The sequence below is a fragment of the Cyprinodon variegatus genome, unplaced genomic scaffold (assembly GCF_000732505.1).
Source record: "Cyprinodon variegatus isolate N-32 unplaced genomic scaffold, C_variegatus-1.0 Scaffold1, whole genome shotgun sequence".
NCBI classification, from domain to species: Eukaryota; Metazoa; Chordata; class Actinopteri; order Cyprinodontiformes; family Cyprinodontidae; genus Cyprinodon; species Cyprinodon variegatus.
Genome location: NW_015150454.1, coordinates 2350273 through 2366266, shown reverse-complemented (window position 1 = coordinate 2366266; position 15994 = coordinate 2350273). Strand labels below are relative to the sequence as shown.

Below are 15994 nucleotides of genomic sequence, written 5' to 3'. Positions count from 1 at the left end.
GCAGCATTGCGAGGCAAAGGGCTCAAACATGTAAGCCTTCTACACCAAACCAAGCTTCTGCCGCCCTGGCGTCCTCTTCCACAACATCTTCGTCCCCGCTTTACTCCTCTAAATAAAAAATAAAGAGCTGAATCTTTATCATTGGAATGTTTTTGACCACTAAATGAGAAATTAATTTGTGTTGTTAGACAAGAAGGTTTGTGGCCTCCTTCTCATTTATGTCAAAGATGTTCTTCTAGGATGAGTGTGAGACTCTTTGGATGCAATTTAAGTCCTTCCACACCTAACTTGGTCAGCCATGTTTTTTTTTAGCTCTGTGCTGTTGTGGAAATTTGCATTCGAATATTTCACTGTTCACACAAAGTTGGTATCATGATGTTGTTTAAAATGCCAAATAATTGCAGTAAGAGAAAAAAAATGCTTTACGACAAAAAAAAATCAAGCATAGAAAACACAGAAGTTGAAGAGTTAAAAGATACAAAATGAAAATTATACATCATACGACAAGTTAAAAACCAGTCTGAATAGCTGTGGATTATAAAGTGCCTTTTACTAAGCTTTCATATGGCTTAGCTCCGAAAAGGAAAAAGGATCCACACCATAATCCGTGTTTGACTGTGCCTGATGTACAGTCAGGTAATCAGTGCTGTTTCCTGGAAACTGCTAAACCAAGACTTTAGATATTAGACCAATAAATTGATGTACAATAAAAGTTAATCCTGACAATATTTTCTGCTGCTTTAGAGTTTAATTGTGGATTGGCTTAAACCAGTGGATGCAAGGCTTTGCACTGCTTTTAGTTTGTATGCTTCAAAGCTGCTGGTTTTAAAAGTTGAACAAGTGCTCTGACTTCAGTAACATGAATTTGTGAGTCAGTAATACTTACAGTGTGATGTGTATTTTTTTTTGGTCCTAAATGGATTTTTTTTTTTTTTTTATTCTTTACAAGTCATGTCCATATAAAATTATTTATATTCATGTCTGAATTTACCAGTTTAAGGTGCCTTTGAAGAGTACTTGACGTGATATTATTTAAAAGTTGCTTTTATAAATCAAGCTAGGTTTGGAATAAAAGTTTTGTAAAACAGAAGTAGGTGTTTTCCTGAAAAATCTAATCAACAATAAATAGGAATTGTTTGTGCATTGAACGGTTCAAGTTTGGTATTTTACCTTTGGGTTTTATTTTATTGTATTGTATTCTATTTATTGCAATTTCCTGATTTCCTGAATCAAAGTTATTTAGACATGATCATAAGTTTGGATTCAAGACTTTATTGCTGTAAAAAAACAACAGTAACTTTACTCTGTTACAGACGGATCTTCTCAAAGAGGGAGACGTCCCCATCCCATACCCCTCCAAGTTCAGAGATGCGTGGGATGATGTGTCTGTTAAGATGCCCTGCTCTGAAAAAAACATGTTTCCTCTCGAGACTGAGGTATTTTAAATGAGCTTTCATGTTAAACTTTGTACCATAGCACCTCTTTAAAGCTTGAGATTAAATTACTTGAAAAAACATTATGTTTTTCTTCAATAATTCTCATAAAGGATGGAAGCAGTTTGCAGAGTCGGTGGGAGCTGATCCGTACTTCCTTACAGCGAGGATTCAAAAGTTGTCTGGATGTCAGGGTAAGAACTTTCCATGTTTGTGTATTTTTTTTTTTTTTTTATAATTTGGATTTATATTGTCAAACTAGCAGTTCAGATGTTGACTAAATCCTTTTTCCATTATTTTCTTTGTATGTTTTATAACTAATTGTTTGCTTATGTGTAATGATTTTATTTTGTGGATACTGTTTAAGCCAGGGTCAACAAACATCTCAGTTGATGTTCGTAACCAAAAAGCAAATGATTAATAAATAAAAATACAGTAGATTTTCTTCTAAAGTTTTTATTTGTACTTTTTTAAGCATTTTGTGTGAATTTCAGAACATGTACCATAAGCAACCACATGGTGGCAGAGTTTATAACCACTTTTCCTCAGGTTCCTCAGTATACATTTTTCGTTCTATTTAAGATAAACGACGGTCAGCCTTCTTATTTTCTATTATTAAATAGCTTCCATTCTCCTCCCTAGGATGCAATACTGAGGTACAACATGGCCCACGCAAAGAAATGGGACTTCACTGCCTTGAACCTTTTTTGCACAGAGGTGAGCAGGTCAAAACATAATGACTATGCCCAATTAAATGAAAGCGATAGTGGCTACTAATTTCTTTTTATAAATTTTGTCTTACTTAAAAAGCAAACATTTTATCTTCCTGAGAGTTAATAGAATGAGCATAAACAAAAGTGGTAAAATTCTTTGAATTATTTTGTTAATCCATTTTTGTGTAGCAGTGATTTTATCTTTAGTTTCTTGTGATAAAAAGAACTAAGCGAATGGTATATTGCTGGTGAAGAAAGTCTGCTTTAATTCACTTGACTGCACACAGGCTGCTGTTCATCATCCCCGAAAGGTTTCTGAGGCTCATGGGAGCGCCATACAGTTAGCATAGACGAGTGCAGATCAAAGCATCAGCAGCTGTTGCAGATAAACAAGAGCAACGTCTCATCTAAACTTTCTTCTCTTTCATTTACACTTTCTATCTCCTCTTCAGACTGACTGCAATTATGCAGACAAATGTTAGTTATCTTTCTGCAGCGCTTAAGAAACAAATCTAAGGCTTTATTAATTTTGGGGAAGTTACTGCAGTAAGAGGTAATAATTTAAACTAATAAAAAAAATAAAATTGGAAAATATTTTTTTATAGACATCTTAACTGTAATATTTTCTAAGGTTAAGAGGAAAACAAGTCTTTGCATAGATAACTAAATAAGTTTAGCATATTTTCACTGAAAAGTTTGATCGAGTTGTGCTTATTAAAGGTTACATGAATATGAAGATAATAATAATTTATTTCTTATATTCATTCGCTCTCATGATGAGCTGATCAATTTAACACAGAGCAAGCAACTAGGGAACCCAAAAGACTGGACAACACAAAAATGTAAAAAGAAAATTATATATATATATATATATATATATATATATATATATATATATATATATATATATATATATATATATATATATATAAAATATACTACATCTTCAATTTAACTGGAGGGGGGTGCGGTCAGGAGCTGAATTTCCTAAAGTTTTCCTGATTCTGTCTACAGTCGAGCTTAGGTCGGATTGAAAAAAATCATCAGAAATGGTGCATCCTTTACAAAATGCATTTGTAATACAGATTCATACAGTACGTTTTTGAGCATCACCATTTTTGTCAATTTATCTTGATAAAATTCCAGCCTCAGATCACTTTTATGCTACAACGATGACATGTTCTTTTTGCTGTACTTCCTTTTTAGTGCTAAACTGTCAGCGATTTAGTGTTAAACTGTTAGCATACACTTTAAATGTCCATTAGATCCATCTCCTCAAGATTAAAAAACACAAGTTTTGCTAATTATATTTTACTATTAACCTTTGCAGACAGAAAAGCTCCAAATACTTCAGGAAGAAATCACTGCACCCAGATACACATTGCTTATTTAAAGTAAAATAATTGTGTTGAGAAAAAAACTTCACCATATTACCAGAGGTTTGCATAAAACCACGTTAAACCTCTTTATTTTGCAACAGAAACTGTATTGTCTCTTCTTTTTTTAATATGTTTTGTAATATCTACATGGCATCATTAATATGTTTAGTTCTTCCGCTGAGAAATGCCTCTTTGAGGCTTCTTATGTGCTCTTGCTTACCCTAGATTCTGGGCTTCCTTAAAGGTGCAGTAAGATCTTTTCTGATGTATTTTTTACCATGTGGCTTAAAGATCTCCCCACAATCGTGTAGCAAGCAGTGAAATAGAAGGTCTGGAAGTGAAACTAAAATAAACGGTCAACGCTACAGTTAGAAATCAATGAATAACCCCCACCAGTCAGAAAAGACGGTCTGTTGTACACTATTGGTTCCTAACATGTCAGTCATGGTCGTCTTCTTGTCCCTCCCCCATGCGCGTACTCTGAGACATGAACGAATCAACCCCCCAACGCTCGTGCAGGATGCCATGACTGGAAGCTAGCCACTGTTATGCTATGTTCACACCTAAAGCAGCAAAAAGGCGTGTGCTGCTTCATTTTTTATGCTTGTACAGCTTAAGTTCTGAAGCGCAGCTGAAGCATCTCTGCTGCTCTGGCTGCGGGTTGGAAAAAGTGGATCTGATGCACGTTGGCCGGAGCTAACCTATCCTTTCTTTGCCTGTAACAATGGCAGCTATATTTGCTGTGTTCAGTGGGTAAAAAGTACTTTGAATCTATTTTGAAGTGAAAAAGTCCACCTGAAAACATTGTCAGTTCATCCAGATTACCATGTTGACAAGCCTTGATGCACGTCAACCATTCACTTTGCATGTAAACTAGCTGCTTTTACTGCTTCTGCTGTTTTAGATGTGAAAGTAACATTATGTTGTTGTTCGCTCGTTTCACAAGCGCTTGGTCTCGGCTTGTTTCGTTCTTGATCTCATCTGAATACCTCGACAGACAGCATGCGCGTTCATGTGTTTTGGAGGTGTGGTCTGAAGCGAGAGGCATGGTTGTGTATGTTCAAAAATATAGCTTGCTGGAACCGTTTTTCCAAGATCTCCTACAGCACCTTCAACTCGGATAGAAGTTAGCTGATTGAAATCCCCTGTTCTGAAACTGAAAATCTTGAATCTCACAAAGCAGAATAAGTTGACTCAGGATATCTGCTCTATACTCAAAATAGGTTAAGCCCACTATCTCAAACTAGACTCAGCACTGGTTTGTCTGCAGCATGTTCTCCACCATTTACTGGCCTGCAGCTACTTCACTCCCAGACTGACTCTTCTCTTTTGATACCCTGCACATCACGCCCCCATCAGCCTGGAAAAACTGCAGAGAAAGGCTCCAGTATCCCCACATCATAACACTATTTTTCTAGTGCACATACGTGTGTGCAGTGCTGCAACCTTCAAAGGCTTCCTAGAACGTATGGTGAATTGCTACTCACAAGTGCTTGTTATCTTGCGCTGGGCTTGTTGTGTACCTCTAGAGACCGCGCTCCTGATCCCGCCTGATTTGGTGCTTCTGGGGATACAGAGGAGTTTGCCGCCTGCTTCACTATTACGTTCCTATACCACTGCTGCTACATTGCTTCTTTTTCTCAGACCCTTTTATCAGGACCCTAATAGGCATCTACAAAACATGCAGCAAAAAAGTTAAATCTAAGAAAGTCAATTTCTCTTTAAATAAGTGCATTTTTTTCTTGAATTGAATAGTTAAGTGAGACATTTTTCCAATGGAATCTGACAGCTTTTAAAAGATAAAAGACAACTGCAGTCTCAAACACTTATTTCAATATCCATATATAATGATCTTATTTAAGGGAAACATACCAATTCCATTGGCAGATCCTTTATTTACCTACTTATTTTAAGATCATGTACTCATATTTAGATTGTTTTTGCAGTGCAACGGTGTTTAAATAGCTGATTGCTCCACTGTGGTCCACCTCCTGGCTTTATGGTGAGATCAACAAATTCAAAAACAGTCCTTTTACACAGAGGAACTGCTTTTTAACAAAAACAAATCTTTAAAACCGTTGAGAATGAAACTATTGCTCCTCCCCTTACCCTGGATTGCTTAATCAAATTCTAAGCTACATTTTTTTTTTTTTTTTGCCTTGGGGTAATTATGTGGAGGTGTATTACCCCTGAGCCAATGATTGACGTGCCTCTCGATGTGCAACAGGGGCAGAAAAGAAAAAGGTTTTTTCCAAATTAGAGCTTGTCTGTAAATCGCCATAGTGTTTCCCTCTCAGCTGAATGAAACTGTCACTGTGTCACCATCTGATGGATGTTTGTGTGGACCGAACAGGATTAGGATTTTCTGGCTAATATATTGTACGTACAAAAACCAGTACTGCTACAGTTTTTACCCTTCAAGAAATGATATTTGCCTTTTAATCAAGATATCTAAGCCTAATTAACCAGTAACTTCTAAATCTTAAGATATGTTTTAAGATGATTTAAAATATTTAAATGTGAAAACCATTTGGTTTGCACTGCCTCACCATGTGGCCACATTGCTGCTTTATCTGCTGTAAATGCAGCTACTCCGTTTCTGTCATCATCCTGCTGCATCACCAACTACTATCTATTAGTCCCAAAGGAGCACTTTAGGATGTCTGCCAGCTCATTACTTCTGACAGCATTTAGTCAGACCTGCTCTGCAGCCATATAAATGCTCCTAGCCAAGTCAACCGCAGAAGACTTCCTCTTGAAAATCAACCAGCCTGCCACTCTCCCCACAATTGGTCATTTGCATTTGCTCCAGAAGGTCCATTTAATCAGACCAAGCTCCTCTGCTTACCTTGATAGAATAAGGCAAGTGATTGATGACTGTGACATTCGAAGCCAATACACTCATAAATGATTGTGTTGTAAATCTGGGTGTATGATCGAAAACCTGGATGTGTATTTTAGTGGGAATTGCCAATGGATGCTGAGGTAAGCGGCAGCTGAAGTATAGATGCCTCATTCATGGCGGGCTCATTTTCAGATTGATGATACTTTCCTCTAAATGCGTTCTGTGCTCCGAGTGGCTCAGCAGCAGTTTCGGTCCTTGTTTGAAAACATTGGTGCAGTTTGATATCTAGGATGTATTACATTGACTTTATGGAAGACCACATGGAGCAGAACAGTCTGGTTTGTTACAACTAGCTGGGACTGGGGACAGTAAATTACAGGAAATGAAAAACAAAATAATAACATGCAGAAGTTAAACCTTAAAGGGTAAAATTGCAGTGAGCTAAATTCATAAATTAAAACTGTACAAGAAATGCATAAAAATGTGTACCTATGATATAATACAAATACCTTGTTCATCAATACAATTGGTGAACATCAAATAATAAAAATTTAGACTTATAGTTATTAAATATACGTATTGTCTGGAGTATAGAGCGCACCTCACTTTAAGCTGCACCCACTAATTTTTTTTGAAAAAGCTGGAAACGTACATATATAAGCCTCACCAGGCTATAAGCCGCTGAAATCTACTGAACTGTCTCCCACCAAACCTGTAGGGGGAGCACTACATATCGCCACTAAGTTAGGGATGAAGAAGAATGCTAGCTCCTGTTAGCTTGTTAGCTCGCCGCAGTAAGAGCTTCTACTGAAAATGGGGGCTTTGTCGGCTCTTTAATTCAGCTCTTCAGGAGTTGAGCCCAGTTTCTTCATTGGTTCGGCAACTTTAATGCTGCAAATAAATGTCAAAATATGTGGATTTAGGACATTTGTTCCCATTGTGCCTGCTGCTAGCATGTTTTTGTGCTAAATGAAATAGAGGCCCTTCTTTCACCCCCACTCCCACCTGTGGCCGTTAGAAAAGTCCACAGAAAAGCCGCACCTTGTTATAATCCATATGGCTTAAAGCGTGGGAAAAAAGTAGCCGCTCATAGTCCAGAAAATGCGGTATATGGCAATTGTAACACAAGCCTAACATTTTATTTATGTAACATTTATAGTTTTTCTGCATTTCTTAAGTAGGTTTTCTATTATCTTTAATAGCCTAAATCCCGTCAATATTTTCTTCCAACATATGAATTCTATGCTCTGTTTTAGAAAAGGTTCAAATCTGGCTGCTGGTACTGAGTTCTAAACCATGACTCTTCAGCATTATAACACTTTTTAAACATTGAGCCATAACAGAGATGGGGAAAAAACAAAAATTCAAATCAACATTCTAAATTTTAACAGAAACGCCACAGAAAAGATCAGCGCAGATTTAGAAATGGCTGGTGAACAGGCCTGTTTAATTTACGGCAGTGGAGAATTTCATGATTTAAGAGCTGCAACAGCAAAACCTCGTTTCTTTCTTTGTTATATCTAAAATTTGGAAGGAAACCAGTAAACATACTGCGATTTGTAACATTGAGCTCTTCCAACCCATTGGATGAAAAAAATGACTCTGCTTTCGTGTTTTGGCTTTTCTCCAGTATCTTGAACTTTGTGAGGTGCAGCAGCTGTTCGAGGCCGTACTACCTGCTATGGTACATCTGGCACTTCGCGCTCCACACCTTTGCACAACGGTAAGTTTATATGACCGGGAGATTTGCATGCTTTTTATATTCCTAACATACGTACGTTATGTTTCCTTTTGTAGTTCTTTAAATCAATCATATATCCTCAAAACTCTCCAAAATTCAATTTACGTTTCTGGTTATGTGTTCTCATATTTAAAGGTGATCTCTATAAGCTTAACTCCTCCCAGCCAGTAAGTGTTGACATGTTGGCTAATGCTAATTAAGCCAATTATTCAACATACCAGTTCAGAAGAAAAACAGCCCTCTGAATCCCATTGCTCTCTTAAGTTGGCAACAGTGCTCAAAAGCTTGTCTGATGCTCACCCTTGTTTTACTTTTATTTTGAAGAAAGCCATTCTTCAGAGCTACCATAGAGCCACTAGAACCTGGCAAGAGGTAATAGTAGCTTAGCTGTGTCTCATGGGCCTTTAATGAACTATTCCAATTGGTGCAAAATGTTTTTCTGTTGATGTTGCCATCACCTAAAGTAAACATTTATATATTTTCAATCTGTAAAAATGTGTAAAATAATAATTCAATTTTTTCCTAAATAAATGTATTGTTTTTATTTCTACATCACACTAGATTCTATGTGGATTTATTATTTAAAGGAAAAAATAGTATTGATTAAAATGTTGTAGCTATGACTTTTAAGGTTTTTCCTTAAATACTTTTTATAGAAGTAAAATAAATTAAATTAATCTTACATGTTTACAAATTTGTGGTGTAAACAAATATACTGTTAGTATATCAAATTAACAAAAGTTTAGTTTTATAAAAGAGATTTGCACAGACAATTGTTTCGGTGTCTGAGAGGAATCCAACAATTTGTGAAAATAAATGGGGAGAAAAAGCTTCTTTCAGATTGCTGTCTAATGATCATAATTAATAAAAGCACGGAGCTTAGTACTTCATGTATAGTGTAGCTGGATCGGACCGTCCAACTTAGGCCCCGTCCACACGAAGTCAAAACGAACACGAAACGCTAATATTTTCCCTCATTTGAAATGTTCCGAGGGTTGCTTTTGCTGGTTCGGTTTGTGTCGGCAGCAAAATCGCTGAGATGCTTTTTTTGGAAAGTGGGGTTTTGTTTTTTATTTATTTATTTTATTATAATACCCCCATTTTATTGGTACTACTTTTTTAAGAACACATAATACGTGTTTGTAATGCTAAACGTCTTTACTAGATTGTACTAAAGAATCCTCATCAAGCCTGTTTTTTATGTAAAAAGGTCAATAAACATGGCATTTTCTTTGTTTACAGGTCTTGTTCTTGTATGCTGTGTTTAATGACTATTCCTTCATTACTAAAGTAAACATTCTGCACCAGGAATTCCTATCATTGAGAAATACATGTAGGGAAGACATGCTAGTGACCATTAAAGCCAACAGACCTCTCTTTAATTCCCAGCACATACAGCTGGTCTGTCTTAGAGATCTGTCGAAATGTCATCTCCATTTGTCTTTGTTTTCAGACTAGGTCATCCATTATGGCAGTACAGGAATAATTACAAGATTGGTATTTTTGTAATTGCGTTATCTATTACAGAGTCTTCTGTTAATTTAATTTGCTGAATTCAACTCCCACTTGGAAAGGAGAGGGAAAAAAAAACCCTCCAGTGACTTTTTCAAAGAGAGCAGCACTTCAGCGCTGTTATCAGAACTGTACTCTTAGCTATAAAGTATAGAGATTGTCTGTAGTATTAGACATGAAAAGTTCATGTTTATGCGTGTGTGATTAGAGCTTGTATTGATCTGCCTACTTGGCGGCCTTGGGAGACTCCTTAGCCCTAATCAGTAAAGATTGATGGCCCCCATGTGTCTGAACGAACCTGAGGGAGAGCAAAAAAAAACCGGAACCTTAATTACTACCACCCATTTAACTAATGGAACCCTCCTTATCTCCTGCTTGCTAAATCGCTAAACTGATTTTCTGCTCTCATTAGCCTTCCAAGCTATTATGCTACTCCTACAAAATCCTGCATGTATTTTCAGTTTTACCTTCCATTGTCTTATGTCATGATTTTATATATATATTGATCTTTCTTGTCTTTTTATGCCTAAGTTGTCTTTCTGTATGCTTTGTCTCCCTTTAGCCAATTCCTCTTCTAAAGTCGGGTATGAACCATTCCCTGACTCTGTCTCAAGAGCAAATAGCCTGTCTTTTGGCCAACGCCTTCTTCTGCACTTTCCCACGACGCAATTCCCGCAGGTCGGAGTACGGCAACTATCCTGAAATCAACTTCTACAGGTAAACTCTTAGCCTGGGGAAAAAATGGTCCAAAATGATGTTTTATTTTTTTTCTTCCTTACATTGAAATATTATTTCCATCAGGGGGTGCTACTGCATTGGAAAAACAATTTTAAAAAAAAATCTGTTTTTTTATTTTTATTTGTAACCAGTTTAAATAATCCTGTTGATGTTTAGGTTCTTTACATTTTTAACATATATGAGTTCATTGATGAAGAAGAATATGAAGTTCACTGATGGAGGCCAGATGGCGGACCATTACTTTTGTTTTTATCTGATATTTAGTTTTGCGATGCTCGCTGTAACTTCTGTCAGTAGAAAAGGGTTTGGGCTGAGATTCATTCCTCCCTTCCATGTCTGTTTTTAGAATAAAGATTGTTGTAGGTGTGGTTTGAATTAGTATTTTCTGTTAGTATTATCTCCACAGTTAACAGCCTGGAGACCCAAATAACAGAAGGCTAACTAAAAAACTTCCTCTATACTGGTTTGAATTACACAGTTGTCTTGTTTTCCTTGATTAATCATAATCTTTAGATGCCTATTTATTTGAGATGAGTGAATGCACAAATTTAAAGCCTAATGTTGTCTTACTACTGGCAGATTTACATCTAATATTATTTAAATTCGTCCAATCCCACTGTAACGATGACAGCTCACTTTATCCCCAGTTGTTAAGACTGTAATGGCTGTATACGTATTTATTTAGAGGACATCCAGTTTGTACTGATATATACAAGCTGTAAACTTACTACTTTACATGGCATCTAAGTGTTATACCTTGTTGTTGTCCCATGAAAGGCTATGATAATATTTAAAGAAGTTTAGAGGTCTGTGCACTCTCAAGTTTCGGTAGATGATCATTGTCTTATTATTGTGACTTTGAAAGCTAAATATCAGCTCTCATTGAAACAAAAGCTAACATTTGCATCTTAGCTTCCTATTTGCTTCCTAGATGGCTCTTATATTGTGGACCTATTTAGTAGGGGTGTAAAATCACAGCCATCATGGCGATTCGATTCAGTATTGATTTCCTGACCCAACGATTCAATTATTTTCGATACTCAAGAATACACCACGATTCGATACATTTTTATTTTTTATTTTTTTTAACACCTTACAGGCTAGACAACAATATTTCAGAAACAACAGCAAATAACAGAAGTAGAAAAGTTGCCCTCCACCTATTCCTATTAAAACCTCATTCACTGAAAAATAATAATGCCCCTGTGTTATAGCTTCTGAAAGGCCTTGCATCAAAAAATACTGCACAAAATCAGTGCAATGAGTGCAATGCAATACCTCGGCTCCAGACGTCCCCGCCCCGTTTCACAGACGCTCTGCTGCACCTCTCCCAAATTGTAGCTCACCGCAAACAGTGCAGCGGACAGGAGGCCGGCTTGTTTTGTTTTCATAACCGAAATTGCGGAAAACAACTTGTAATGTTTGACCCGCTAGAAGAGCGAAGTGCATGAGAACGCTGGGACCCTTTTTCCACCTGGATCTCCGCTCTTTTTGGCCCTCATGTCCCTCCGTCGTCAGACTGAACTCGCCCCCACTTCCTCTCCGCCTCGGCCGTATCTAGACCCACAACGTGTAGCACAGGCCATGCTTCAATATTGGGCATAAATCAAAAATGTCTGTGTCAAGCTCACTGCAACACACTGATGTAAGAGTATAACCAGGAAGCGCAGTAGGAGGGCAAAATAGGTTTAGCGCCACCGCAGCACGGGAGGGAGAATTACGTCCAGGAGCAAATGGATAAAAATAGACCGGAGGAAAAAAAACAAAACATGAATCGATACTCTTGCGGACGCTTCGATGCATCGGATTGTCGGCTGTTGGATCGACGCATCGATACAAAACAATTATTATTTACACCCCTACTATTTAGATCATTTGATGTTAATTTCATGTAATGACTAAACTTGAGAAAGTTTGTAAGGAGAGATCAAATCAAGCTTCGTGATTCTTTTTTGGACAAAACTGGTATCATTATTCATATCGATACCTTGCCAGTTCTGCTTTTTCAGCTGCAGCTGATGAAAGTTTTCCACCCTATGGTAAGGGTCATCACTGAGACAGCGATGACTCCTCTGTTACCCCCTTTTCCCAAAACCTGCTTTTCCTCTTGTCTTGATGTTCCTCCTTCTCATTAGTGGTAGGAAGTAGTAATGTTATAACCAACATGTGGTCCCTAACAAACTACTGTTGTTCTACTGAAAAGGTTTGGATTTATAAAATTAAATAATGTTCACTTTGTTGTCCTTTGGTCTAAAATTTAAATTTTTTTCATTTATCTGTTCTATGGCCCAACTTTGCCTCTCCAAGTGCTATCTACAAGAATGCTGTAATAATATAAACATTGATTCAGTTGCATTGCTGGCTTTTTTTTTTTAGAACCACTTGGGCCCTTATCAGCATTTCTACCAGCAGGAAAAAACAGGAAAGAATAAGAGCGGGCGGGGGTTGGCTGTGGTCTTTCTGAGAAGATGAAATAAGACAACCGCTGCAGTCTAAAACGGGCCCTGGATCGTTACCGACCCTCCCTTTCTCCTGGTAATTGAGGGAGTGTCCGTCACTTTGCTTATTGGCTACAGTAGCTCTCTGTCTTGGACAAGCAGGGCAGCAAGCAATCTGCTGATTGCTGTTTTGGCAGAACTGTCAAGGTTTGTCCTCTGCTAAGTGATGGATGCAATGGAGGGGCAGCGCAGCAGGCAGGAGACTTCTTTAACTTGTGTTTTCTGCAGTTTGAGACTACTGTGACAGGAAACACGTTTTACAGAGGGAGAAAATGCTCATACATTCCCTATTCTTTACCGTTTTAGAAAAGAAAGCAAAAAAAAAACCTACAGACAACTTTTTTATGTTGTCTTTGTAATGCAGAATGTGGTTCATTAAGAAGCAGTTAACTGTATTTAAATTTACCATTTATAAGCATTTGAAAAATGGTCCCTTTTAAAAGAATGCACATATATACAGTAGCAGTCCTTTATTTGGTGTTTTGCCTTTTGCTGAACTTCAAATATAATTTATTAAGCAACTTCTTATCCACTTAGGCTGAAAAGCTTGTTTTCCTTTTTGGACGACTTTCTGTAATCAACTTAAGTGGTCACAAACCTTTGCTTTATTCACTTAGTAAAAAACTGATCTTTGTAGAAAAGCATGCATGGATTGTATTTAATAGATTTTCTTTTATCACTGAAGGGCTTTTAGTGCAATAATTTTGTGAATTTATTGGATCCCTCTGTTCTAACTCTTAACTGAACAAAAAACAGTGGGAGAAAAAGATGAATGCTTATTTTAATTAGCCATGGGCTCAGGGTGTAGAGAGGCCCAATATGTGGTCATTTAAGCTTTTCTTCACCACTTACTTGTTCTTACACAGTATTTTTTCTTAACCTTCCAAAAGCTGAAATGGTCCCAGGCAGAAACAATGAAAGAAAGAAGGGTGGACAAGAAAGTGTGCCCGCTAGAAAGCTTGACCAAACTTAGGAATTTCATGGTCTGTTATAAGTTTCTTATTAGATGATGCGAATGGAGATTTGCAAAAAAGTTTGTCACATTACAACCACAAACCTGAAGTTCCTGGTATTTCATTTAGTATTTCTGTCTTTAAAAAAAATAAACTGTTAAAACTATGGCTTGGGCATCTATTCAGCTCCTGAGTCATTTCTTAGTCAGTACTTCTCCTGCTAGTGTTTTGGTTATGTCTCTACCCACACAGCACATCATGAGTCTGCCTGAAATGAGTCTTTCTCAGCAAAATCTTAGTCTGTGTCCGAATGTCTGCCACTATATAGGGCATTATATAGTATATAGAACCTACGCCATTTTAAATGAGTGTCCGAATGTCTAGTGGATGAAAAAGTAGTGCACTCAAGATTTTCCACAATTCATCTTGAAAAGTCGTGATCATCCATTTTAACTAGACGAGAAGATGTATCGTGGAAAGCATTATGGGATTTGTCACAGCGGCCCGCTGTTGCTACCCGACAACGGCAACAAATAACAAAGATGGTGCAGAGAAGTTATGTGACCAACTGAGAGCGAAAAGTAGTGACGATCTATCCGAACGTTAAGTTAACATTAAAGTCCACTATATGGTCACCGTTCTATATAATGATTGAGGGATTTAAGAGTTAGGGCAGATGTTCAGACACAGCCTTAGTCTTACTAACTATACTTAATTTAACTAAGGTTTGGACTCTGAATGGGCAGGAATGTGTTCTGATCGAAACTATTGAACTCTGGCTCAAGTATGGCTCAATCAAATTAATTTACAATAAATCACCAAGTTAGCATCTCCACATTAGCATTTGTAGAAAGCCTGACAGCTGTGTGTTGATTTGTTAATTTGTTCTTTTAGGTTGTTTGAAGGCTCCTCACCAAGAAAAATTGAGAAATTGAAAACTCTGCTTTGTTACTTCAGGAGAGTTACGGAAACAAGTAAGACTGAAAAATATCTTCTCACCTAAATTCTCTTTCTGTTGTCAAGTCAATAAAGCATTAAACTTTAACTTTTTTCTTTCTTTCTTTATTTTGTATATATATATTTCCAGAACCTAAAGGTCTTGTTACGTTTACAAGACAAGTTCTTACCAGTCCACCAGACTGGGAAAGGTAACATCAGTATTCAGGAAAAATACAAGAATTTGTCTTAGATTAATTAATGCAGATTAATAATTTTTGATTTATCCTTGTTGTGTTAAGTTCACAGACCAAGCTGACATGCTTACATATCAGTTGTAGAGGCACAATTGAGGAGAATGGATATGGGATGCTTCAGGTAAGGTTTCTTGTAATTAGTAAAAACTCAAGTTTTAAAGTTGTGTGCATACATGTCTTTTTACAGTTGAATTATATTCATGTTGTGCAATCTGCAAACTTTGCCAAGTAAAGATTGGGGTTTGTAGTTTATAGATGTTTTTTTTCTTTTGCTTTGTTTGGTTGTAATTTGATCTTTTTTTTACATGTAATATTTATACCGCAGACATTTCAGCATCTACAGTTAACCTCCAATGGGTCGATCTCATCCAATTATCTTACCAGATGTTTAAAAATGCCAAAGGGAGCAGCAGAAATCCCTTAGGTGACACAGCCTGCTAAGCAGGATTGAGGAAAAAAAAAAAAGATTTTTGAGTTACAACTTAAATGAATAAAAGAGATCTATAGAAAAGCTGCAGTTGTGCAGCTATGATTAAAGTTTAACACTATGTTCCCAGGTGTTTTTTTTCTCTTAATGCATCAAATATGAACTTGAATGACATCTTTATTATGATTCCACCCTTTGCAGCTGTAACAGCTTTATCTCTCTTGGGAATTCTTTCCAGAAGTTCTACGAGTGGCTTTATTTAAATTTTTGACCATTAGAAACTCATCTGTGAGACCAGACATTAATATTGGACATGAAGGCATGATTGCCCTCTTATTTGTCCTAAAGGATGTTGCCGTTTCCTAGATGCCTTAAGTTGGGAGCATAACATTTTCAGAAATATCTTAATATGCTGAAGTATTAGAATAGTTCCTTTCACTGGAATTTAGGGTACAAAAGGTAGCAGTACAACAAATATATTGCCTGACCTAAAAAGTCAACCACTGCAAAATAAAGAATGTTGTAAATTCTGTATATATATATATATATATATATATATATA

General features: G+C 36.8%; 1 protein-coding gene across 2 annotated transcripts in view; it reads left to right on the top strand.

Moving 5' to 3' along the window:
* Nucleotides 1-15994, top strand: part of LOC107100185 (poly(ADP-ribose) glycohydrolase-like) — a 32389-nt gene that overhangs the window by 3472 nt on the left and 12923 nt on the right. For both annotated transcript variants that reach the window (XM_015398699.1, XM_015398623.1), the window contains exons 5-12: nt 1314-1436; nt 1547-1627; nt 2076-2150; nt 8001-8093; nt 10186-10340; nt 14707-14786; nt 14900-14960; nt 15051-15126. In XM_015398699.1, the coding sequence (XP_015254185.1) occupies nt 1314-1436; nt 1547-1627; nt 2076-2150; nt 8001-8093; nt 10186-10340; nt 14707-14786; nt 14900-14960; nt 15051-15126 (744 nt within the window). The remainder of the gene's footprint in view (nt 1-1313; nt 1437-1546; nt 1628-2075; nt 2151-8000; nt 8094-10185; nt 10341-14706; nt 14787-14899; nt 14961-15050; nt 15127-15994) is intronic.